This window comes from Pristis pectinata, chromosome 21, assembly GCF_009764475.1.
Source record: "Pristis pectinata isolate sPriPec2 chromosome 21, sPriPec2.1.pri, whole genome shotgun sequence".
Lineage (NCBI taxonomy): Eukaryota > Metazoa > Chordata > Chondrichthyes > Rhinopristiformes > Pristidae > Pristis > Pristis pectinata.
The window spans coordinates 36423215-36448863 of record NC_067425.1 but is presented as its reverse complement, the minus strand read 5'-3'; the positions used below and the strand labels follow the sequence as shown (position 1 = coordinate 36448863).

Sequence of the window (25649 nt, the reverse complement as noted above, 5' to 3'; positions counted from 1 at the left end):
GAGCTGCAATACTAATTAGAGATAATATATCAGCTGCACTCCGGGATACATAATGGAGGGCTTGGACTCAGAGTCTATATGGGTAGAACTCAGGAACAGGAAGGGTGCAATCAATCAGTCTCTTGGGGGTGTACTATAGACCTCCCAATAGCCACTGGGACATTGACGGATGGATATGCAATTAGGGAAATGCGTAAAAATTACAGGGTTGTGGTCATGGGAGGCTTCAACTTCCCTAATATAAATTGGGGCCTTCTTAGTGCAAGGGGGTTAGATGGGGCAGAATTTGTTAGGTGTATCCAGGAGGGGTTCCTAAATCAATTATGTTGACAGTCCAACAAGGGCAGAGGCTATTCTGGACCTGGTGTTGGGTAATGAGCCTGGCCAGGTGACTCACCTATCAGTGGGTGAGCAATTGGGGAACAGTGACCACAGCTCATTTACTTTCAGGATAGCCATAGATAAGGATAGGTATGGGGTTAGTGGGAGAGGTTTAAATTGGAGCAGGGCTAATTATGAAGGCACAAGGCAGGAACTAGGTAGAGTAAACTGGGAATGCCTTTCCCTGTCAAGTCCATGTCAAACATGTAGAAAGTGTTTAAGTATCAAATACATCGGGTACAGGATAGGTATGTCCCAATTAGAAGGAAGGACACGAATGGCAAAATAAGGGAACCTTGGATGTCCAGATGAACTTACCAAGAAGAAAAAGGACAAGTATGTGGAGCTTTGGAAGTTAGGATCAGACAGAGCATGTGAGGACTATAGAGAAGCTAGAAATGAACTCAAGAAAGGAATTAGGAAAGCCAGGAAGGGCCATGAAAAGTCCTTAGCAAGTAGGATTAAGGAGAATCCAAAGGCATTCTATACCTACGTAAGGAATAAGAGGATAATGAGGGAAGGAGTAGGACCACTTAAGGGAATCTATGTTTGGATGCAGAGGATGTGGGTGAGGTTCTGAATCAGTATTTCTCCCCAGTATTTACCCAAGAAAGGGACATGCAGGACGCAGGAATTGGAACCAAGGGCATAAACATGTTAGGGCATTTAGTGTTAGGTCTCCTAAACAGGTTTAAGGTGGATAAGTCCCTGGGCCCGAAGGGATATACCCCAGGTTACTGAGGGAGGCGAGAGAGGAAATTGCCAGGGCCTTGACCAGTATCTTTGTGTCCTCTTTGACCACGGGTGAGGTCCCGGAGGACTGGCGAGTGGCTAATGTCGTTCCTCTATTTAAGAAAGGAACAAGGGGAAATCCGGGGAACTATAGACTGGTGAGTCTCACATCAATTGCAGGGAAATTGCTGGAGAAAATTCTTAGAGGTAGGATATACAAGCATCTGGAATCCAATAGCTTGATTAGGGAAAGCCAACATGGCTTTGTGCGGGGCAAGTCATATCTTACTAACCTGGTTGAGTTTTTGACAGGGTGTCGAGAGAGATTGATGAAGGTAGAGCTGTGGATGTCATCTATATGGACTTCAGTAAAGCATTTGACAAGGTCCCACACAATTGGTTAATCAAGAAAGTTCGGATCCATGAGGTCAGTGGAGAATTGGTTGTGTGGATCCAGAACCGGCTTGCCCATAGAAGACAGGGTGGTGGTTAAAGGGACTTATTCAGGCTGGAGGCCTGTGAATAGTGGTCCGCAGGGATCTGTACTGGGATCTCTGCTGTTTGTGACGTACATAAATGACCTGGATGAGTATGTTGATGGATGGGTTAGTAAGTTTGCAGACAATACCAAGATTGGTGGAGTTGTGAATAGTGTAGAAGACTGGCAATGGATACAGTGTGATATAGATCAGTTGCAGATGTGGGCAGAGAAATGGCAGATGAGTTTAAATCAGATAAATGTGAGTTGTTGTACCTTGGTAGGTCTATGTCAAGAGGCAGTACACTATTAAGGGCAAGAAAAGCAGAGAGACCTTGGGTTGCAAGTCCATGGCTCATTGAAAGTGGCTACACAGATAGATAGGGTGGTTAAGAATGCTTATGGAATGCTCGCATTTATTAATTGTGGTATCAAGTATAGGAGTCAATAAATTATCTCATATAGAGAGAAGTCATCTCTATAGAACTCTGGTTAGGCCACATTCAGAGTTATGCATGCAATTCCGTTCACCTCACTGTAGGAAGGATGTCGAAGCTTCAGAGAGGGTGCAGAGGAGGTTTACTAGGATGCTGCCTGGATCAGAGGGCATGTGCTGTCAGGAGAGGCTGGACAAACTTGGGCTCTTTTCTCTGGAGCGGCGGAGGCTGAGGGGTGATCTGTTGGGAGTGTATAAAATCATGAGGGGCATAGATAGGGTGGAGAAGCAATATCTCTTTCCCATTACTGAGCGATCCAGCACCAGAGGGCATGCACTGAAGGTGAGAGGGGGGTAGGTTTTTTACTGAGGGGGTGGTGGGTGCCTGGCATGCGTTGCCTGATAGAGTGGTGGAGGTACATTCATCGGGGGCTTGGATGGGCACACGAATGAGGAGAATGGAGGGATGTGGGCGTCCTGTAGGTAGGAGGGAGCGGCGATGTTAGCACCACATTGTGGGCCGAAGGGCCTGCTCTGTGCTGTGTTAAACGCGGACGGTGCAGAAATACTGGGCGGGCGGGGGCCGGTGGGGCCGGTACACCGGGGGCGGGGGCCGGTACACCGAGGGCGGGGGCCGGTACACCGAGGGCGGGCGGGGGCCGGTGGGGCCGGTACACCGAGGGCGGGCGGGGGCCGGTGGGGCCGGTACACCGAGGGCGGGCGGGGGCCGGTGGGGCCGGTACACCGAGGGCGGGCGGGGGCCGGTGGGGCCGGTACACCGAGGGCGGGCGGGGGCCGGTGGGGCCGGTACACCGAGGGCGGGCGGGCGGGGGCCGGTGGGGCCGGTACACCGAGGGCGGGCGGGGGCCGGTGGGGCCGGTACACCGAGGGCGGGCGGGGGCCGGTGGGGCCGGTACACCGAGGGCGGGCGGGGCGGGGGCCGGTACACCGAGGGCGGGCGGGGCGGGCGGGGGCCGGTGGGGCCGGTACACCGAGGGCGGGCGGGGCGGGCGGGGGCCGGTGGGGCCGGTACACCGAGGGCGGGCGGGGCGGGCGGGGGCCGGTGGGGCCGGTACACCGAGGGCGGGCGGGGCGGGCGGGGGCCGGTGGGGCCGGTACACCGAGGGCGGGCGGGGGCCGGGGGGGGCCGGTACACCGAGGGCGGGCGGGCGGGGCGGCCGGTACACCGGGGGCGGGCGGGGGCCGCAGCTATGGCCGTGGCCGCTCGGCCCTCTAGCGACGCTGCGCAGGAAGCTTCCAGCACCTTCCAGAAGATTCGTTGAATCGATGGCTAACGTGATTACCGGCCAGTTGGCGACGTCAGAATGCGAGCACGATGATCGACAGGGCCGTTCACCATTGAAATGCCGAGTCCAGACACACCAACCAATCAGCGCGGCGAAGGCGGGATATCCTCCAGCCTCCCTGGTTTCCTCACTTTCGGAGCCCACCCCCGCAGCCGTGATTGACGTGCCGGCTGACCATACAGAGAGGCGTGTGCCGGCGGCTCAGCCAATGGTGGCGGGCCGGGCGAGCTGCGCCGTCAGTCGGGCCGGTGAGTGCGCTCGGTGCTGCTGTGGGCTCCCTCGTGGTCGGCATGGCTGCCATCAAAGCGTTAAACCCCAAGGCCGAGGTGGCGAGGGCCCAGGCTGCCCTGGCCGTCAACATCAGCGCCGCCCGGGGGCTGCAGGATGTGCTGAGGACCAACTTAGGGCCGAAAGGTACAATGAAAATGTAAGTATTGTGGGGGAGGGGAGTGGGGGAGGGGCGGGTAATGGTGGCGGGGGGGAGGGTGGGTGGGTGGAGGGAACGGTGGTTTGGGAGTGGGAGGGGAAAGGGGTGGTGGGACGAGGGAGGGGTGACGGCAGGGAGGAGGGAGGAGGGAGGAGGGAGGGGGTGGTGGCTGGGCTAGGGAGGGGGGTGACGGGGGAGGGTGGTGGCTGGGTTGGGGTGGGGGGAGGGTGGTGGCTGGGTTGGGGTGGGGGGAGGGTGGTGGCTGGGCTGGGGTGGGGGGAGGGTGGTGGCTGGGCTAGGGAGGGGGGTGACGGGGGAGGGTGGTGGCTGGGTTGGGGTGGGGGGAGGGTGGTGGCTGGGTTGGGGTGGGAGGAGGGGGGTGGTGGACGCGGTGGGTGGGGGAGGGAGGGAGGGTGGTGGCTGGGTTGGGGTGGGAGGAGGGGGTGGTGGACGCGGTGGGTGAGGGGGGGAGGGAGGGGGGTGAGGGGGGGAGGGAGGGGGGTGAGGGGGGGAGGGAGGGGGGTGACAGGGGGGAGGGTGGTGGCTGGGTTGGGGTGGGAGGAGGGGGTGGTGGACGCGGTGGGTGAGGGGGGAGGGAGGGGGGTGACGGGGAGTGTGGTGGCTGGGTTGGGGTGGGAGGAGGGAGGGAGGGTGGTGGTTGCGGTAGGGTGGGAGGGGAGAGGGTCTGTGCTGGGTTGGATGCGCAAGGTGGGGCGGGGAGGAGGCAGACGCGCAGAGGGTGCTGTGCCCGGCCGGCGGTCCGGGTCCGGACGCGATTCACATCGGCTCTGATTCTGAACCTTCATTCGGTCCCCAGTGTTCCTGCGCGGATGCTCCACCGCACTGAACTTCTCCTTTGTTCCCAATTCTTTCCTCAGGCTGGTTTCTGGTGCTGGAGATATCAAGCTAACCAAAGATGGCAACGTGCTGTTGCGTGAAATGGTAAGTGTTTCGGTGACCAGAAATAAACGGAGAGTAGCTGCAAATTATTATATGGGAAGTGGCATGTGGTTGGTATTATTTCAACTGTAACAAGTCTTACTGCATGACTTCCAAGTGAATTACTAGGATCCTGAGCCAAAATTATTGTCTGCACATGTACACTCTGAAAAGGCTGTTGGATACTTAACAAGCACCGTGTGATATTAAATCTAATGAAAAATGTGATCTGCTTTATGGGTTAGCTGATGCTGCTGAACCAGGCCTAAAGCCTGGTGTTGTTGCCCCAGTTCCTGCATACCTTTGCTAACCTGAGTTGCATGTGGCAGCATGATCTCATTGCCCTTCTGAATCATTGAATCCAGTGGTGAGGTCAGTCAGGATGGTGTTAGACCTTGAGTGGTGTGGTACAGAGCCCTTACCCCTAGAACACCACCAGCAAATTTTGACAGAAGGCAGGGGTGGAGATGAAGATGAGATTATGATTTTCCATCCCAATTGAAATTGGCAATTCGGATCCCATACTGACCTGCCTTGGGTACTGATTGGCTTTTGTGTAGTATAATATTTGGAGACCTCAGCAAGTCTGGACTGCACTGTTGGATCTCTGTGTGGTGGCCAGCAATGGTGTCATTCATTTCTCCCCCCCAATAAGTCTTGGAATCACATAGCATGCACTTAAATGTGGGTAACTGCTAATAGTTTCTTTGGGGAAATGTCAGCAATGTTTGGCTGCAGACCGATGTCAGTAGGGGTCATAACTGCAAAGTAATGCTTTAAGATGCCAATTCTTTTACAGCAAATACAGCATCCAACAGCCTCTTTAATAGCTAAAGTGGCTACAGCTCAGGATGACATGACTGGTGATGGCACCACCTCCAATGTGCTGATTATTGGTGAGCTGCTGAAGCAGGCTGATCTCTACATTTCAGAGGTATTATTCATTATTTAACATTTTGTGAATTGATGCACAGACTGTGCTCAGTGACATGCAACTTATATCTCAGTTGGTCAGGATATGAAGGGAGCACTTGTAGAACACATACTGTAACAGTGACAGGTTGCCTGAGGGGAAAATATCAGAAGGCTAGACAACGATGATGGTCTTTGCTTGGAAGTGGTTTGGAATAAAATGTATAATTAAGCTAAATAAATGACATTATGTACTTGTAATCCTTGCTGCTCAGTTATATTTTACAGCACTTCCTTTCTGGTTAGAAGTTAGGACATATCTAGATAAACTAGTATCATGGAAATGCTGGAACCTCATATTATTAAAACTTGATCATTGCATCTGATTTGTTTATTCCCAAAGAATACATTAATTGCATTCCTTGCCATTTAGAAAGTTTTAGTGTGGATTTTGGTTCCCTTTTAATTAAACTTCAATCAGGTATCTTATAATACTTGCAATGGTTGGGGTCTAGGACTAGTGTAATTTTCAGGTTGGCATGTTCTTGGAGGTTGGTTTCCACGATGATCCATTCATTATGGATATTGAGTCATTTACTTTTAAGGAATTATTGTAAATAATGACAATACCAATTAATATAACGTACTTGAACTCTCCAGTGGAAAATGTTATCTTTATGATCATTAATAATCTCAATTTAAAGTCATGTTTGCATTCCAGATGTATTTGTGGTCCTATCTATGTTACCTTCTCCTGTCTTATCACTCTCCAACCTTTCTCCATTTCCAGTCTTAAATCTTCGATTTTTATTTTCTATGCTAACCATTGATGACTGTGTAACCTGCTTTTGAATAACCAAGCTTGCATACAATGAGTAGTTAAGTGTACCTAATCTCAAAGGAATGAGGAGCCAGGGTAGATCATTGGGGGGGTTTGCATGATGGATCTGGGTAAGAACACTCCTTGCTTTCCATCTCCTTCATCCCTAGATTAGATTCGTATCCAATTAGAACTGTAGATGGTGTAGACCAGTGCTATTTGCAGGAAACAGGACAGTGGAAATCACCTTGTAATGGAAGCTGATCATTACCCTATCTCCTGAAGTGGGAGGGGGAGAGAGGTCAAGGGAAGGTCCAGGTGAAGGTGAGCAAGATGCAAATTGATAGGAAAGGTTAAGAAATATTCTAGTGTATAAATAGTGATACAGTCGTCATTTTATTGGGTAGAGGTGAGGGAGGGGAACTTGTATGACTGAAACGGAATGCCCTATATAAAAAGTAGGAGCAGGAATATGCCATTCAGAACAAAGGGATCTTGGAATGATGTCCGTGGGTCATTGAAGATGGTAAGGCAGATCAGTAAGTAATTACTAAGATGGCGAAGCTGTGGATGTTTAATTTTACAGCTGAATTCGTGGGGGCGAGGCTGTGGATGTTTAATTTTACAGCTGAATTCATGGGGTTGAGTTCAAAGTTTAACCGCATTCTTGCTAAATGGTTTATTCTTTATAAGAATTTTTGTGCTAAAATTTGTAATTGACTTCTGTTTAGGTGTTTTGCTGCTGTTATGTAATGACTATTTCACATTTGAGCAAAGTTATTAAATGTACAGCAGTTTAATTTATTGAAGTGTTCCAAGATGATTTAGAAGTGTCACCAAACGTATCAATACTGTGTAAGGTGTTGGGATAGATTAGGAGCATCTTGGAGGAGAGGGGTGCAGAGGGAATTCAAGAGCTCGGCTGTGAAGGTGCAAGATGCCCATATTGGAGAAATTTAGGAGTAATTATTTGAAGATGGAGGATGAGGCGATGGAAACATCGTAAATAAAATTACATCATGACTAATATAACATGTGATCTAGTTCAGCAGAATGTACTTTTAATTCTTTTGCAGGGTTTGCATCCCAGAATTGTGACTGAAGGGTTTGAAGCAGCAAAAGAAAAGGCCCTGGAGGTACTGGAGCAGGTGAAAATATCCAAAGAGATGGATAGAGAGACTCTTATCAATGTTGCCAGGACATCATTACGTACAAAGGTCCACAGGGAATTGGCAGATATCTTAACAGAGGTATTTACACACTTAAAGCTTTGCTTCCACCACCACCCTTCTCTTCCCCCCCCCCCCACCATCCTTTTAGTTTTAAATTTTATTTTGGCTCTTTTGGTTTTCTGGTCATTTAAATACTAAGACCATTCAATTGTTTTAACGGTGTATTCTGGTTAATATTTGCAGAAACTTTGTGATCCCAGTCAACTTAAAAACATCTGTTTCTTCCACATGTTGTGGAAATACTGCACTCTTGCTGCAACTTTACATTTTGCAGTGGTGCTGGGTGTTTTAAGGTGCTACTGCTGTTGAAAAGGGTTTTGCCCAACTAGGTTGTTTTCAATACAGAAATGGCACTGAGTAAGTAAACAACCAGATGTTAGCTCGGTGCATGACTGAATTCTGCATTAGCTCTTCTGTAGTTAAAGCAGTCAGACATCATGCTAAATTATCTTCACCTTGATTTAAATTGTTGCTATGTCTTGTCATAGCAGTATTCAAAAGGTGAGCACAAAATTTTACAGCATGCACATTATTTTTAAATCTTGCGTTTGTGGTAACATTCATAGTCTACAGTTAGTATAGAAATTGACCACAAGTGTGTCCTGTTTTATTTATTGCCCACACTTTACAAAGCTTTCACGCCTGCGATCCTTCTGGTGAAGGGATTCTTAGGAATGTTGTTAAGCGGCAGTTCAGGATTAAAACCCAGGGCTGATGAAGGAGCAGCAGTTTCCAAATCATTTGGAGGGTGGATTGAAGTGTGATTTGCCAGCATGTCTTTGGGATGTTTCCACAAGGAGAGCATCCAAACTCCACAAAAAGCAACAAGGTCAAATTTGATCCCAGGTTGCTGGATCTGTGAAGTAGCAGCCCTACTTGCTGCACCACTGTACCACACAACACAATGTTGCAGTTTTGGCAGGATGGTATTTTGTATTTAGATATTTTTGTTGCCTGCAACATGTACTTATACTCCTTACTGAACAAAGGTCGGTGCCCTAGTCTGTAGTAACACTGGAGGAGTACATTTCTGATGGTGCCCCATACTCAGTCATATTTTGATTCACCTTTCCTGTTAGCACGAAGCCATACAAGATGAAGGGATTTCTCATTGTAAAGGTAGGACTTTATCACTGCAAGTTCAGTGCAGTGGTCACTCCTATCGATAAAGCCACAGAGAGATGCTTTTACAGTGGGTTAATTGAGCTTTGTTTCACTAATTAGGTTTATCCCTCAGTTTAGTTCTTGGTCCAATGTGGCAGCTTTATCCTTCATGGCCTGGTCAGTAGTGGTGCTACCATGGACACTTGATGAATCTTGAAGTCCCACTAGAACATATTGTGTACGCTTGCTACTTGTAGTTGGTTTCTCTATCTCCTCCTCTTTCTCCCACCTCCCACCCCCCCCCCCCCCAATGAGTTGCTCAATATGGTGTGTTGAGGCAAGTTGGGGGGTGGTGATGTTTGTCCTGAGGTCAGTGTTAAAGACTTGCAGAGATGCTGCTTTCTAAATTGTACCACTTGCTGCTGCTCCATTCATAAAACGTTCGGCACCGCTTTGTGGGCCGAAGGGCCTGAGTTGTGCTGTAGTTTTTCTATGTTCTATGTATCCAGGAATTGTGATGTACTCTGGGATATTGGCAGTAGGCATGACTCTGAATGCGGCTTTATCAAGTTGTTGCTTTACTCAACTGTGAGACATCTATCATGATTTGGACGCTGATCCCCAATTGTTCGTGGATGCCAGGCTAACTGAGTTGAGAGAGACTTGGTCCTGCTTGAATCCATTTCCTAGGCTGATGTATGGCCTATCCAGTTTTATTCTAAATGTGCTATCATGTATTGTTTCTAGTACATATGAGAGACTGTATTCACCAAGCAGTTATAAGTCAGCCACATTGTCAAGTCCTTTGCCATGACGTTGAATGTCAAGTTTAGATTGCTGAACTTTGTTGGAAATAGATTTTCCTGGTACTTGTGATGCAAATGCTATCAGTCCAGGCCTGAATGTTGTTGAATGCAGGATGAGTTGCAAATAATATTGAATGATACGATGTTTCTGAGGCATGGTCCTATAATAGATGTGCATCATGGAATTACGTTGCTTCCATCTTTGTACAAATCCAGTCTTCAATTGGACCTCAATTACCGGCAGAGGACTGTAGTCCCAACTCTCTCATGATCTTTAAGCAAATGCCATGTTGAGCTAATATCTAACCTGCTTGAAAAGAATTCATGGTTTAAAAGCTGAAATATATTATTGCAATGCTGGAATCTTGGATTTGTTTTTATCACAGTTGCATTTAAACTGTCTTACCATACAGTGTTTTGATCACTTGTAGGCTGTGGTGGATGCTGTTCTGGCAGTGAAGAAACCAAATGAACCCATTGATCTCTTCATGGTTGAAATTATGGAGATGAAACATAAAACTGAGAGTGACACAAGGTGAGTATTAACAAATGAAAGTTGATTGCCATAATGGATATGGTGATGTTATGTGTGTCAATCTACTAGTTGGTATCAGACTACTAATGTGAAAGGAGCCCTGACTCTAATATTGTTTTAATTCAAAACAAAATCTGAACACGTTTTGCAATATGTGGGGTGGCATTGTTAGTTGTAAAGATATTTTGGAGTTGTGTTTTAAGGAGAACACTTTCAGTAGTAAGTGACAACACAAAAGACTGCGGATGCTGGAACCCTGAAGCAACAGTTTTGATGAAGGGTTTTGACCCAAAACATCAACAGTTCTTTTCCATCCTGCAGATGCTGCTTGACATGCTGAGTTCCTCCAGCAGATTGTTGCTTCAGTAATAAGTAGTGTGATTAACTTTGTTTTATTTCTTCCTTCAAAGTTACACTGGTTTGTAAGTTTTTGTTCATGAAAAGAATGTCCTACCCAGAGGACGTGTAGAGGTACAGGAGCCTGAAGACCCACACTCAATGTTTTGGGAACAGCTCCTTCCCCTCTGCCATCAGATTTCTGAACAGTCCATGAACATTACCTCGTTATTCCTCTTTTGCACTATTTGTTTATTTTTGTAACTTGCAGTAATTTTTGTCTTTGTCTTGCAATGTACTGTTGGTGCAAAGCAACACATTTCATGACATGTCAGTGATGATAAACTTGATTCTGAAAGAGCTAGAACTAAGTTTAAGGCATAATGGAACTTCAGCTGGATTTTTAATACTCAAATTTAAGTTTTTATTGAAATATGGAGCAAACAGTTTAATATGGTTGTTTCAAAGACATAATACAATGTGTATAGTAGATCGAGGATTACTTAGCCAGTAGAAAGCAAAGAGTTGGGATAAATGGGTGTTTCTTTGCTTGGCAATCAGTGGTGAGCGGGGTGTCGCAGGGGTCGGTGCTGGGCCCCTTGTTCTCTATTCTTTGTGCATTTATGTACATTAGATGAGAGTCGGTCCTATCAGACTTCAGAAAAACTAACCTGAGCGATGAAGTAGATATTAACATAATTCTAAATTAGTATTTTACATGTATTTTTCTGGAACAGTTAGATAATGCTCCTACTATTTTTGGCATTTGTTTTTTATCTTTGCAAGTTGTATTCCATTTCCCTTTTTAGAAAACTGATTTTTTTTTGTCCATTAAATTTCAAATTGATGACTAGATCTGTGGCTTCTCTCCACAAATGCTTCCCTATCTGTTATATTTTTAACATTTGTTGGTTTATATTTCATTGAAATGAACCTGGCATGTTTTACTCTTGGAATTTGGAGGAAAAAGCAGGGCAATGGGCTAGACTGTTACACTAGGAGCCTTGCATGGATTCAGGGCCAAATGAGCATCCCCGCCCCATGCCACAAGGTTTTGTAATAAAAGCAAAGATCATGGCAAGATTAGCAGCTAATACAAAAGAGAAACCAAGGGTCTTTTCTCAGTAGGACAATTGGACAATTACGGGGAGATGCAAGACTGAATCCTATCAGTCCATTGTTTGTTAGTGCACTCCTCTATTCCTTTCCTTGTGCCTGTCCAGCCTCTCCTGAAAGCATCAATGCTATTTGCTGCAACCACTCCTTGTGAACGTGACTTCCACATTCTCACCACTAAAGAGGTTTCTTCTAAATGTCACCTTGGATTTTTTTTGATTCTTGATGGCCTTGAATTGACTCTCTCAGAAGTAGAGATGTTCTTTGAGGATCTACTCAATCAAAACTTTTTAATTTTAAAAGGCTTCAAGTTGACTCCCCAGCCTCCTTTTCTTGAGAGAAGGATCTACTGTGTTCATCATTTCTTGATATGTAAACCCTCACATTTTTGATATCATACTTGTAAATAAAGTCGAGTTTCTTGCCATGCGCACAAGTATGGTAAGGTACAATACAATGAAAAACTTGCAGTAGCATCATGAGCACATAGGTACAGACAACACACAAAATAAATTATACGTAAAATTATTGCATTCATTGGGTGGGGGGGGGAGAGACTGTGCCTGTGCAAAAGCAAGACCTGAGTCCAAAAAAAACCAGACACAATCAAAGACAAGTCCATGGTAGTGCAAGAGGTGGTCTGCAGTGTTCCATTGCTGAGGTGGGGTTAGGGTTTTGCCAGGCAGGTTCAAGAACCTGATGGTTGTTAGAAAGTAGCTGTTCCTGGATGTGGTGGGGGGAGAAAAAGGCACTGGAGAGAGGCAACATTATGCAGGCAGTAGAACACTTTTGTTTACGTGTTCTGAATTTTAAAATCTTTTCTGCCCTTTTTCCAATGCATCCATATTTGAAGGTGGTGACCAGAGGACTCAGTATGTAGTATTTCAACTATAATTATGACCCAAGCAAGGTACTATACAGGTTTAACATAACTAATCTTTTCATTTCTTTTACTTCAGAATTAAACATTGGACTTTAATGGCCTTGCTTATATTGGTGTACTTGTTCTCCAATATCTTTATTCCTCTGCCACACTTAGATTTATACCTTTCAAGTAATGTAATCTCCCTATATTTCCTTACAAAATGTATGACCTTGCACATATAGTTGTGATGAACATAATTTTCCAATTATTTGCCCATTCAGCAAGTTTATTACTGCCCTTCTGTAATTTGTTAGCGTCCTCCATCATATTAACTGTTTCGTCCAATTAGGGTTTCCTTCAAAGTCACAACTTGTAAGGAGCTGTGATCCCAGACCTGATATTGTGGAACACACTTTTCTTCCTTCCATATTATTCACACTCTGCTCTCTGCTTTGAAGGTTGTTTCCTTACACACCTCTGACCTTTTGTTACTGTACTATGGGATAAATTTCATGTAATGTAAAACTGATCTGGTGCCTTTGGGATTTGGTGCTTTACTGGCAAATTATTCAGACTATTTGCAAGTTGTTTTATAATAGCCCAACACATGTAATTCACTTTTTTGTTTTGACTTTACACATTTGCGTAATAGATCTTCTAGTGAACCTGGTAAGTTTAAAGTGAATGTGCAAAACAGGCTCCCATGAGCAAGATGCCTATCCATTAAGATTTCCAAAACACTTGAATGTCAGACTATTGGAATTTTATTGTACTGCATTACCACTGTTAACTGAATTGAAGGATAATTTTTTTTTCTTTTCCAGCCTCGTGAGAGGAATAGTATTGGATCATGGTGCTCGTCACCCGGATATGAAGAAAAGAGTGGAAAATGCATTCATTCTTACCTGCAATATTTCACTGGAGTATGAAAAGACGTATGTGGAGTCAGCTTTTGCAATTCCTCAAGTTAGATTGAATTACAACCATGATAATTGTAAGGAAGCAATTTTCCTGACTGCAACCAGAGTTGGAATTCTGATTTAGAATCATTGAGTGTTGGAATTTAACTGAAAAGAGGAAATGCCTTTTCAGGAGTTGGGTAAGAATAGAGATTTGGGAATGTACGTGATCTTTTCAAGATGGTGTAGCAAGTCTATTGGATAAAAGCTTGTGGGAAGGCCTCGTGGAGACAAAAGCAAGGAAGTTCTGCTAAATCTCCCTAAAATGCTCATTAGTCCTCAGCTGGAGTATTGTTCCATTCTGGAGACTTTGAGGATATCAAGGCATTGGAGAAAAGCCAAGGAGGCTTATTAGACTGGCACGAAGGATGAGGGATATCAGTGTGCAGAGAGTCTGGGGGTGGGGGAGTGGAGTGGAGGGAGTGGAACTTCAGTGCTCTAGAAATAGAGATCTGATGGTTTCCAGTAACTGATGGGTTGGTAGCTAGAGGCACAGTAAAAGGAAATTTTTTTTGCTGAAATTGCACATTAGCTGCTTGTATTATTCTAATTAAAGTAGCACTTTTTGGGTCACTGGAAGCTACTCCATGCAGTGCAGATTTGACTTTGCTCCATTAACTTTGTTTTAGTTCTGTCACAGTAACAGAATAAAAAGGATGTCCTGGACAGTAAGAAAATCCTGAACCAAATAATTATTGGCCAGTCTGTCTGATTGGTGCTGAGTGAAAACTTTAATTGTGAAGGATCATATTTTAATCAAGGACAGCATTAATCTGAGGGTAGATTGTGACAGTGAATTTAGACATAATGAGGAATGATGAGGATAATGCATTTGATGTCTGCATGGATTTTAGCAAGTTGTTTGAGAGAAAATTCTTTATCAGTATGATCATTTATATATAAAAAAACAAAAAGTAGCATGGTGGCAGAAAGCAAAACATTGGTGGACAGAGTTATCAGTGACCTGAGGGCAAAATGCAGTGAGGTTCTGCAGTGCTTGATACTAGATCCAATACCTTGAGTTAATCAATTATTTGGTCTTGAAGTTTGCAGATGACACCAGAATTAGCAGTGTGTTGGAGGCGCAAAATTGATTAGAGGTTAAACAAGGCAAAGGAATACATAGCACATCATGAAGCTGTTTACAAATTGTTAAAATTTAAATAATTCAGCAATAAAATTCATAAAAGTCTAGGAATCGCAAACATAAGTGAACTATCACTTACACTGATGCCAATCATGACTGAGCAGCCTTTAGCCAAGTTCTTGTATTCTGGCCTTCAGCTTGTCTGTTATTTCACATTCCGGTGTACAGGTATGGATGTCAGAGTTGAGCTGATGTTTCCCAGTGATGTTCCATGAAACTGTTGGCCTGAGGAAAATGTTTTAGCTATATAAACAAAAAATCAAAATGATACCTGATGAAGATTGTCAAAATGAAGCTAAATAATTTCAAATTTTACTGATTAAGGTTTAATAGAATTTAACCTGTAAAATGTTCTGCAATAACCAGCCATTTTTATTTGTACACAGAGAAGTAAATTCTGGATTCTTCTATAAAAGTGCTGATGAGAGGGAAAAATTCGTGCAAGCAGAGAGAAAGTTCATTGAAGACAGAGTTAATAAAATCATAGCACTGAAGAGAAAAGTTTGTGGAGATACCAAAAAAGGATTTGTAGTAATTAATCAAAAGGTAAATGTTTCATTCAATAAACTGTTTTTAAAACTTCTGTGTGTCACAGGGCAGCCGGGCAGAGTTTTGGATCCTCACTGCAGAACAGTTTGAATTGGCCACTTTCACATTTTAGTGCGGTTGCTACTGAACATGAGACTACAGCATGTATACTGGACAGAGTTTTCCTAATGCCTGAATCTTAAACTCTGAATATTAATTTGCCTCTCAGCTTGAGCAATTTTTGACATTTGAATACAAATATAAAAGTTAACTTTCACCTATAAAATTGTTTGTGATGGTTTTTATTTTGGGTGGAGGGAGTAATATGTGTACCTGAATGTTTAGCAGTTTTGCTTCCTACTATCAGGTGACTATAATCCAAAGCACTTGAAGCGGTGTCTAACTAAATATTATTGATTGTGCTTATTTCTAACTTGAATTTACAGCAAGCTTTAAATTAATTCTCTCCTGCAGGTATGTCTTTGGAAATTTGATTTTCTGAAAGGAGACAGTGGTGCAGCTAATGGAATTTCTGCCCCACAGCCTCTAGCAATCCAGGTTCAATTCTGATCTCCAGTGGTGTTTGAATGTTTCCCTGTGGCTGTAGGTGCTTCAGTTTCCCCTTGCACCATGAAGATGTATGGATTGTCAGGTTACTTTTCACCCCGAGTGTAGCTGAATAGTAGAATCTGGCAGGAGTTAAAGTGAATCTTGTGAGAACAAAATAGGATTCATGTAAATGGTGCTTGATAGTTGGTGTGAACTTGGGGGCCAAAGGACCTGTTTCTGTGCTTTGATTCAATTTGAATGAAGAGCTTTTAATTTTAATATTGCAGGGTGTTGATCCATTATCGTTGGATGCATTTGCAAAAGAAGGCATTGTGGCACTGAGAAGAGCAAAGCGAAGAAACATGGAGAGGTTAGTCAAAACGTGATTCTCTGTATGGGTCATTGACTGGATATGCTCCTTGGCAAACAGAAACAAGATACCTTGAGGTCAAGTTTGGAAGTAATTCAAGCCTTTGGTGGAATCAGTAAGCCAGAGGTTGCCAGATGTTTTTGCTGCAGTCCATTGTGGATTTATTCTACTTGCACTTGCTGCTCAGTCTTCCCCCTTTCCTATTCACCCACTACCATTTCCTGCTTCAACTATAAGCTTGGAATAAAAGCCCATTTTTGTAGGAGTGCTATTTTTCAACTTTAGGACCCATGCTCTCCAGTTTGGAAGAAAATAGTTATTTAAATATGATACTGGGTCCCCTAACTTTCTGCCACCTGGCAATGTATCAAAGCTCACAGATGGGGAAAATTGTACCAATCCTTCTTGTTGTGATTCACAGTTGTTGGAAGCATCCTTGCAGTTGTGTAGAGTCTAGCATATCAAAACTTGGATTTGAGACAAAGATTAAATTACTTGAAAATAACTGACAGAACATCTGCAAATAGTTGCACATCCTGTGATTTTGGGAATCTAAGAATGACACATTACCACAGAATGATGCTTGCACAAATCAAAATTGAACCATAGTCACAGATACTGGAAATAATCGGCACTTGGATGGCATCAGTGAAGAGAGAGAAAAGGTTAAGCAGTTTCTCTCCATTGTTAATACCTGACTTCGCATGTATTTGCAGGATTTTTTTCAGGTGCCGGAGTGTGGCGACGCGTTGCAAGCTGCTCTCTACAGATCTACTCATTACCCTTACTATAATCATTCTACATTTTTAAATTTTATCAATGCACTCTGTACTAACCCAATGTAACTGCACTGTGTAATGAATTGACCTGTACGATCGGTTTGTAAGACAAGCTTTTCACTGTACCTCGGTACAAGTGACAATAATAAACCAATACCAATTATGTTTATAACTATGTCAAGTAAAGTTGAGCAAAAAAGATCATGGTGACTGAAATAACAATCCTTTCCAAGAATCTGGATGCTATTAGTATGTCTGGGTGATTCTTTGAGCTATACTTGGTTTTGGTAAACAGAAAATATTTTGAACTTTGCCTGCTTTTGTCAGGAAAAGGTGTATTTCAATTCCTTGTGCTTAGTATCTTCCATATCCCAAAATATTTCATGGCTTTTGGCCTTAAACTGAGGCAGTTTGGGACTTTGAAGTGCTTCATAGCATTACATTTTCTCCCTCAACTCTTTTTTGACTACTCTTTCAAACATTGACCTAATGTTAGATTGCCACTAAAATCTGTTTCATGTAATACCTCTTGGTTAAAGTGCTTTGGGGTATTTATCAATGTAAAAGCATATAAAAACCAATGCAGTTTGAATTTAAAGACATGAACCTAGATCAAATGAAAATTAATAAGCTTCTGAATGTCAATGAGCTAATATCCACTTTAATTTCAGGTTGACACTTGCTTGTGGAGGCATTGCCATGAATTCTGTGGAGGACCTCACCCCAGAATGCTTGGGACATGCTGGACTTGTGTATGAGCATTCTTTGGTAGGTGTTGTTAGTCATGTTGTTCCCTGAATTATTAAAATTAATTTGCTGGTTCATGCTGCAGCATAACTGGAGTGCTGAAGTTTATGGTTGTCCACTAGTGAACTTCGCACCATGTAATATTAGATAGATAGACCCCTTTGCCTTCTGATTGCATCACTGCATTCTCATCACATTTCATCCACTGCACGAAGGAAAGTATGTCAGGATTGTGGCTCCAAACCGAGAAACCTACGTGTACCCTTGCCCTTGTCCACACTGTTTACTTGTAAAGAACAATGTCCCAAGCAAACAGAAATGATCTTGACATGAAATATATAAATAACCCTGAAAAGGGTAGATGTAACTCTAGTTTTATATGCTAATGGAAACTCAATCCCAGCCTACTAAAACAACAAGAAGCAAACAATAGAACAGATTACTGAAGACCGCCCTTTTTTGTTGGTCCAGAGTGTGTAGCCAATATTCATGATATTTCCCCCTTCTTCAAAACAAAGACTTTAACATCAGTTTCCTGTGACTGCTTGTGATATGGACATGTGAATCATGAGCAGGAAGGGGCTCTTCGGCCACTTAAGAGAACACAGCTAATGTGATTGTAACCTTCATTGAGTACCTGCAGAAACCAGCTGGCTTTTTTGACGTCAGTCTCTGCCTTAAACATTCAAAGACTCTGCTTCCAGTGCCCTTTGAGGAAGAGTTCCAAAGACTGCTGAACGCCCCCCCCCCCCCCGCCAAAAAAGAAAATGTAACGTGTCTTGAATGGGTTACCACTTTTAAACAGTGACTCCCACTTTGCCTCTTAAGAGGAAATGTCCTCTTCACATCCACCCTATGTAGATCCCATAGGATCTTGTTTCAATTAAGTCCCATCTCAATGTTCTAAAGTCCAGCATGTCATCTGCAAAAGTTCTAAATTGTGGTGCTGTTCATAGGTTTTGAATGCTGAATCGGGTTATGGATTCAAACCTTATTTCGGGGCTAGAGGCCATGGCCTTGGCTGTACTATGGAAGGAATGCTATATTGTCGGTCGGGTATCATCTTTCAGATGGGATGTAAATCTGTTTGCTTTCTCAGAGCATGTAAATGAGGAAAGGTATTCAGTGAGGAGGAGAGATGTATATCATGAATTCTTGGACAACTAATTTTATATCTTATTTGTGTTGGGATTTGGATCACATGTTCCATAAGGGTTTGACTTTTTTTTAAATACAGGGCGAAGAAAAGTTCACTTTTGTTGAGCAGTGCGACAATCCACGGTCAGTGACACTGCTGCTGAAGGGTCCAAACAAGCACACTTTAACACAAATCAAAGATGCTGTGCGTGATGGTCTGCGTGCAGTAAAGAACGCCATTGAGGATGGCAAGTGATTTTAATTTACATGAATGAAGGAATTTTAAGCTAAATGGGAAGTTGCAATTGATCTCCATTGGAATGGTAAACTTGGATGAGTCTTGGATCAGTATTGTCTCATTGAATGGGTAAACGCGTTCAAATAACTACATCTGTTTATAATGGGTTATAAAATTTATTGTACTGAAAGCCGTGTCAACCAAAGAGCTATCCAGCTTAATTCTGTTTTCCAATTCTTGGTCCATTACATTGTAGGCTAAACCACTTCAGTACTTCAAATACGGCGACGGCTTCTACTCTTTCAGGCAATGATTGTGGATCCCTACACCTGCGTGAAAACCCTTCTCCTGACCAACCCTTTAACCCTACCTATTAACATTTATTTTCCCCTGGTTATTCTTCCACTAAAGGAATTTGGTTCTTCCATTTCATTTTGCCTTTGCCTCTCAATTTTTATACAGAATTAAATCTCCCTCGAGACACTTTCTGGAAAGAAAATGTCTCCAGTCAACCTTTCCTATTGGATAAAATTCTTGTGTGTTTGTAAATCTCCTTTTGATCTCCAGTCAATTTCTATCTCTCCTGAACTTTCTGCAGGTCTAGCATAACCTTGCTTCTGTGTTCTATTGTGTCACCTTGACCACTTTTGGCAAGTGCTCTCTCATCTCTGTAATCATCTGATAGGTTTTCCTTTATCTTAGTTACATCTCCAAATGTGTGTCCTCTCATTAGTTGGATTCTATTTGTCACATTCTGTCCAGCAGATGTCTTTGTTTAGGTTTTACCCCTGCTACTAACTGAACGACAAGTCTTAGCATCATCTGCAAACTTCTAAATCATTGCTCTAACAATTAAGGTTGTTATTTGTGTATACATAGCAATTGACAAGAAACCAAGCACTGAACCTTCTGGAATTCCACTGGAAACTGATTTTTTTTTAAAAGAGGAAATAAAGTTGCTGTCCATTGCTTCTACTGAAAAAGTTTTGAATCCAACTTGCCACTGTTCCTTGGATACTTTTTTGATTAGTCCGCTACATAAGGCCTTGGCTATATAGATTTTATCAAGCTTTTTCACATCAAACATGTTATCTAGGTTGTTACTTAAAGAAATCAATCCACTTAGCCAGAAATGGCCTTTAACAAATCCTGCCGATTACTTGACTAAAGCATATATTTTTAAATAATGGAATGAAAATTAGATTGACCTGTTGTGTCTGGTGGTCGACAGTCCCGGTCTAACCTTCCAGCACTTGGTCTTTGGTCCTACAGGTCAAGAATCTTAAATTACATATCCAAGTACAATTTAAATTTGAGAGTTTCACTATCCCCCACCTCAGGCAGTGAATTCCAGCCCCTACACTCTGGGTGATGGTACTTTCTTGCATCTCACTTCTAATCTTCCTGCCAGTTACTTTAAGCCTATCCCTCCAGCTTTTGACTTCTCTGCTGAGAATAGGTCTTTCCTATTTATCTAACTCCCTCATAATTTTATACACAGTCTGTCTTCACTGATTTATTTTTTCTTGCCATCTGTTACTGGACTAACTGGTGCTGGCAAATTGAATGACAAGTCAGTCTGGATAACCCAATTTTATACATCTCACTTAAATGCCCTCTCAATCTCCTTCATTCTAAAGAAGATGATCCTAACTTGGACAGTAGTTAACACAATTAAAAAAGCAGATGGGATACTTATGAGTAGAATATGTGCAGGATGGTTATACCAAAACTCTGGAGCTCTAGTTGTACCACTACCATGATTTCTGTGTACAGTAATCATGTTGGAGATTGCACCAGAGGGAGTTGTTTTGACAAGGAACACAGGATGGTGTAGTCTTGAATTTGCTGCCTGAAAATGTACTAATGGCAGAAATCTTCACCTGGTTGATGAGCTATAAACAACTCTTTCCTTGTTTATAGATAATGTACAGGAAACTGTGCTTTCCAATTTCATGGTGTCTTTGTCTAATAGCAAGTTTATTATTGCTGCATCTTCATTTATGCCACATTCCTTTTCTTGTGGTTATTGTTTCAACAAACCATAATTGACCATTGAGGCATTTAGTGAGCCAACTCTCAAATGTTTGTAACTTATATTAAAACTTCAACCTGACTAAAATGATAAAATAATTTTTTAACTTTGTCTCAGGATGTGTAGTGCCAGGTGCAGGTGCATTTGAAGTTGCTGTAGCAGATGCTCTGATCAAACACAAGGCTAATGTAAAGGGCAGAGCACAGTTGGGAGTGCAAGCATTTGCAGATGCTCTTTTGATTATTCCCAAGGTAAGAGCCTCTCAGACATTGTATGTCTGAACATATTTTCAAATGCTGGTGTTTATGGGAGGACTTCGATTACATCCTTCCTGCTTCAAATTGGAATTGTATTTCCTGATAACTGCTTGCTAACAAGATTGCTTCCTATAAATGCCTATTTTTAAAGTAATTAAGGAATGTGCAGAATATTGTACTTTGCTGTGCTCTTTTCCATGTCAAAATGTTTTTTTGGCTATGCATTGCTGTGTTGCCATCCTTTTAGCCTCTGAGATACGGCACTGTTCACATTGATGTACTTGTACAGCAAATAATCAGCCACTGTTTGTTTCAGGTTCTTGCACAAAATTCGGGATATGACCCTCAAGAGACGCTCGTAAAAATTCAGACAGAATACTCTAAATGCAGTCAACTTGCTGGAGTAGACTTGAACACTGGTAAGTTAGCACATGGTTCAGCAGGTTAATTGACCACCACAAATTGCCCCTATTGTGTAGATGAATGGTGGAATCTGGGGTGGAGGGTAAAGTTGATGGTATATAGGGAGAATGAGATAATGTAAAGGGTGAGCTGAAGGCCCTGTTTCTGAGCTCTATGGAGAATTGATGTAATACATATAAAATGAAATGCATAATGTAGGGTGTCTTGGTACTTTTAACTGTTTCTTGAAATTTGCTTTAGCTTTAGAATTTAAATTCAAACTTGGTTAATGGAAAGGTTCAGTGGCATTGGGTCAAATGTGGGCAGATGTGACTAGCTTAAATGGGCATCTTGGATGAGTTGTGCCAAAGGGCTTGTCTCTGTGTTCTGACTAAGCAACAGTATTTATGCACCATCATTTTGCAGGTGAACCAATGCTAGCTGGAGAAGCTGGAGTTTGGGACAATTATAATGTCAAAAAACAGCTGCTTCATTCATGGTAAGTGACAGAAATAAACCTGATCTTGTCATTGTCCTGTGTTAATAGTTTTTGTTTTTGCTAATGACACTGACTCCTGTGCATGAGTGTCCAAATATTGAAGGTGCTCATCATGCAAGTATTAGGTAAATTAATCCCTGCATGACCTTTGGCTTGGTACTTGTTCACAAGATGCACAATATTGCCACTGCTTGGACCTATCTAATTCACACTTTGTAAAGATGGGTTATTATTTCTCTACCATTTTTGTTAGCATCACAGGGAAGATGGGAATTTGTTTAGGGATTTCCATGACATTGGATGAATTGGAGAAAGTGACTTAATTAGGGAAACTAGGAACATTGACTGTCCATCTGTGATTTGGGTTTAGAGTTTATAATCCCAGAGCATGTTGATGGGTATATTTTAATTTTCTACACGAGGCTGAATGTTACCATCAGTTTCAAATTATTCTTTGGAAGTGGTTATCACAGCATGAAGCTTTCAGTTAGCTTAAAGGGCTTTGCTGCATCTGAAGTTTGCAGAAAGTAAATTTTCAGGAGTTGGAAGTGAGACATTAGCTGGATAGGGTACATCCTGCCAGTGAGGTCTCCTCACAGCAGGACATAAATGGTACTCAATGTATCAGGGCTCCTTGACTTAACCACAAGAACTATTGAAAGATTGGACATAAAACAGTACAGCACAGAAACAGGCCCTGTGGCCCACAGTGTTGTGTTGAACTAATTAAGCTAATCCCTTCTGCCTGCACATGGTCCATATCCCTCCATTCTGCACATACATGCACCTATCTAAGGGCCTCTTAAACACCTCTAGCATATCTGCCTGCACCACCAGCCCTGGCAGCACATTCCAGACACCCACCACTCTTTGTGTAAACAAAAAATTTGGCCTCCATATCTCCTTTGAATGTCCCCCCTTTTGCCTTAAATGCATACTCTCTAGTATTGGACATTCCAATCCTGGGGAAAAAGAACTATGCCTCTCATGATTTTATAAATTTCTATCAGGTCTCCCCTTGGCCTCTGCTGCTCCACAGAAGACATCCCAACCTCTTACAGCATATGCCCTCTAACTAATATGCAATCCTCACTTGCCTGAATTAAGCTCCATCTGATATTTCTCTGCCCATACCTGCAACTGATCTTTATCCTGTAGCAACCTTCTACACTATCCACAACGCCACCAATCTTTGTGTCATCTGCAAACTTGCTAACCCGCCCATCCATGTTTTCATCCAAGTTCTTTATATACATCAGTCAGCAGAGATCCCAGTACAGATCCTTGCAGAACACTAGTCATGGACCTCCAGCCAGAATAAGATCCTTGACCACTACCATGTCTTCTGTGGGCAAGTCAGTTCTGAATCCAAGCTACCAAGTCGCTGTGGATCCCATACATTGCAATCTTCTGGATGAGTCTACCATGAGGGACCTTATAGAATGCCTTACTAAAATCCATGTAGACAATATCCATGGCTCCACTCTCATCGAGCACCGTGGTCAATTAGAATCACATTGAAGTGCAATCTAGCAAAAGGTTATCTGAACCTCTCACGGGCTGAGTTTTTTTATTTTTGAAGGAATGAACACTGGTGAATCGGGAAGCTGCTTGGTTCAGTTTGGAAGTCTTAAGTGTTTTTTGCATCTTGATTCTCAGTCTTGTTCTTCAAAGGATGAGCAATGCTGTGTGTAAAAACAATTTAAACAAGACTTTTAAACTGCGCCTTAAGATGTGGAAGTTGTGCCACTAGTGGACTTTGTAAGAAACATGTAGAAGTGAACAGCAGAGTTACCTTTCAGTTTCTTTCCTAATGACTACCAGCATGCTGTCATAGCAGTGATGCTTGAGGGGGATTGTTGTATTTGCTGAATTGGTGACTGTAGAACAATCCTGAAACCCAAATGAGGCTGATCCTGCAGCAGAACTTGGCACTCTTGAAGCAGAATAGTTTTTACCTATTTGGTCAACTGAGCAATTCACTTTTTTTTGACCACATTTTCTACGATGGCAAGGTTGTGCTTTTGCAACAGCACTAATGATGCCGATTTAAAAAAAATATTGCAGGTAAGGCACTGCGTTGGTTTAATGAGGCAACATTTAGATAGTGGATGGGGAGACTGCTGTTCCAGCTAAAGTATTTGAAGAGAATTATAAACTCAAGTTTAAAAATGTAGATTTTTGATGTTTGGTTTTGAATGGATGATATTGATCTAAAATGCTCATGTTCTGCACTTCAAACTGAGGCTTTAAAATGCAGACCTTAAGACCTACGGTATACATAGTTAATAGATTATCCCTGTCTGAGGCAAATTGAAGGTGCATACTCATGCCAAGAACTTCTTCATGGGTATTCACATTTTTCCATGATGTGAAATTGTGATTTCAATGATGAAGTCAATGATTTTAAATTGATTGGGATTTTTTCAACTGTGCATATTTGATTTTGTTAAATTGTACTGAGATTTTTTTTCAAATTGTTTTTCAGTACTGTAATTGCCAGCAATATTCTTCTTGTTGATGAAATAATGCGAGCTGGAATGTCATCACTGAAAGGCTAAATGAGGAATGGAGTACTTTTGATAGCAGACTTTTCTCAGAGTCCAGCATATCAACTATAATACAGCTGACTGAAGTTGCTCCAAAATAAGTATAACTAATGTTGAGGCTTTCCATTCTGTGGCTGTAAAAAAAAATGCAGAGGCAAGGTGCAGTTTCACCAAGCCATTTAGGTGATTTAGCAGTAAGACATGCATTCATGTTTCATGGTTATTTATGATGAATTTTGTATCCTGCATTCAATTAAACAGTTTGGTTTCCTAATCTTTGTATTCAAGCCCTCAATAAACTTGGTCATTTTGCAAATGAAATTTGTGTATCTGTGTGTTAGTAGAACTCTACAAGTTGCAAGTTTCTTCCATCTCTTTACAGTTTGTTTAATGTATTGCTGTGTCTCGTGCGGGATGATCTGTGGGTAACATCCTTGATTTGTTCACCTAGTGTCCCAACCAATGTGGAAGATATTTCAGTTAAGCCTTTTAAACCAGAGGTGGTATGATGATTTTAATCACTTCTTCTGTGTCAGATCAGCTAACAAGCACTTGAGTATTTTGGAAGTTTTACTGTATTCTTGAGCCCTGCAGGGTCGCTTTTAGATCTTATACCTGCGTGGCCCTGTGAGTCCAGTATAGCCCTTAGTAAACTAGCATTTTGGGAACAATATGTTAGTCAGTGGAAGTTAAAGATAGGGATTTAGTTGCATAAAAGCATTATTCCGACCACTATTATGAGGTAGGTAGTGGTCAAGTTGTTGTGATTGGAAAGAAGTTGAAGCGGTATTCTGACTTGAGTTTCAACAGTTCGGTACAGCATGTCTCTAAAAGCAGCTGCTTTTGTCGCTTGTAACTGGGTAAGGCTAGGCTAAATCTCTTCTGGGAAGCTAATAAATATGCCTGCATTCTAGCTAGCTCAGTTAGGGAAAGGGAATCCTGGTATTTAAACAGGAAGGTATAAAGCAGGCAGCCAGTTAAGCCTGAGGTGGAACTAATACTTGCTCTAGTTTAACCAACCTCTTTT

General features: G+C 42.6%; 1 protein-coding gene and 1 non-coding gene across 2 annotated transcripts; both read left to right on the top strand.

Annotated features, from left to right (window-relative positions):
- The first annotated feature begins 3419 nt into the window (after positions 1–3419).
- Positions 3420–24943, top strand: cct6a (chaperonin containing TCP1, subunit 6A (zeta 1)). Its single transcript, XM_052035382.1, has 14 exons — positions 3420–3761; positions 4640–4703; positions 5500–5634; positions 7509–7682; positions 10006–10109; positions 13251–13361; positions 14919–15078; positions 15897–15979; positions 17430–17526; positions 18743–18890; positions 21033–21166; positions 21489–21591; positions 22001–22073; positions 24562–24943. Exons 1-14 carry the CDS (start codon positions 3625–3627, stop codon positions 24632–24634), a joined length of 1596 nt encoding a protein of 531 aa, XP_051891342.1. The 5' UTR covers positions 3420–3624; the 3' UTR covers positions 24635–24943.
- Positions 8051–8177, top strand: LOC127581538 (small nucleolar RNA SNORA15). The gene has a single exon (XR_007957965.1). It is a non-coding gene; the product is annotated as a small nucleolar RNA SNORA15 (small nucleolar RNA).
- Positions 24944–25649: the final 706 nt, after the last annotated feature.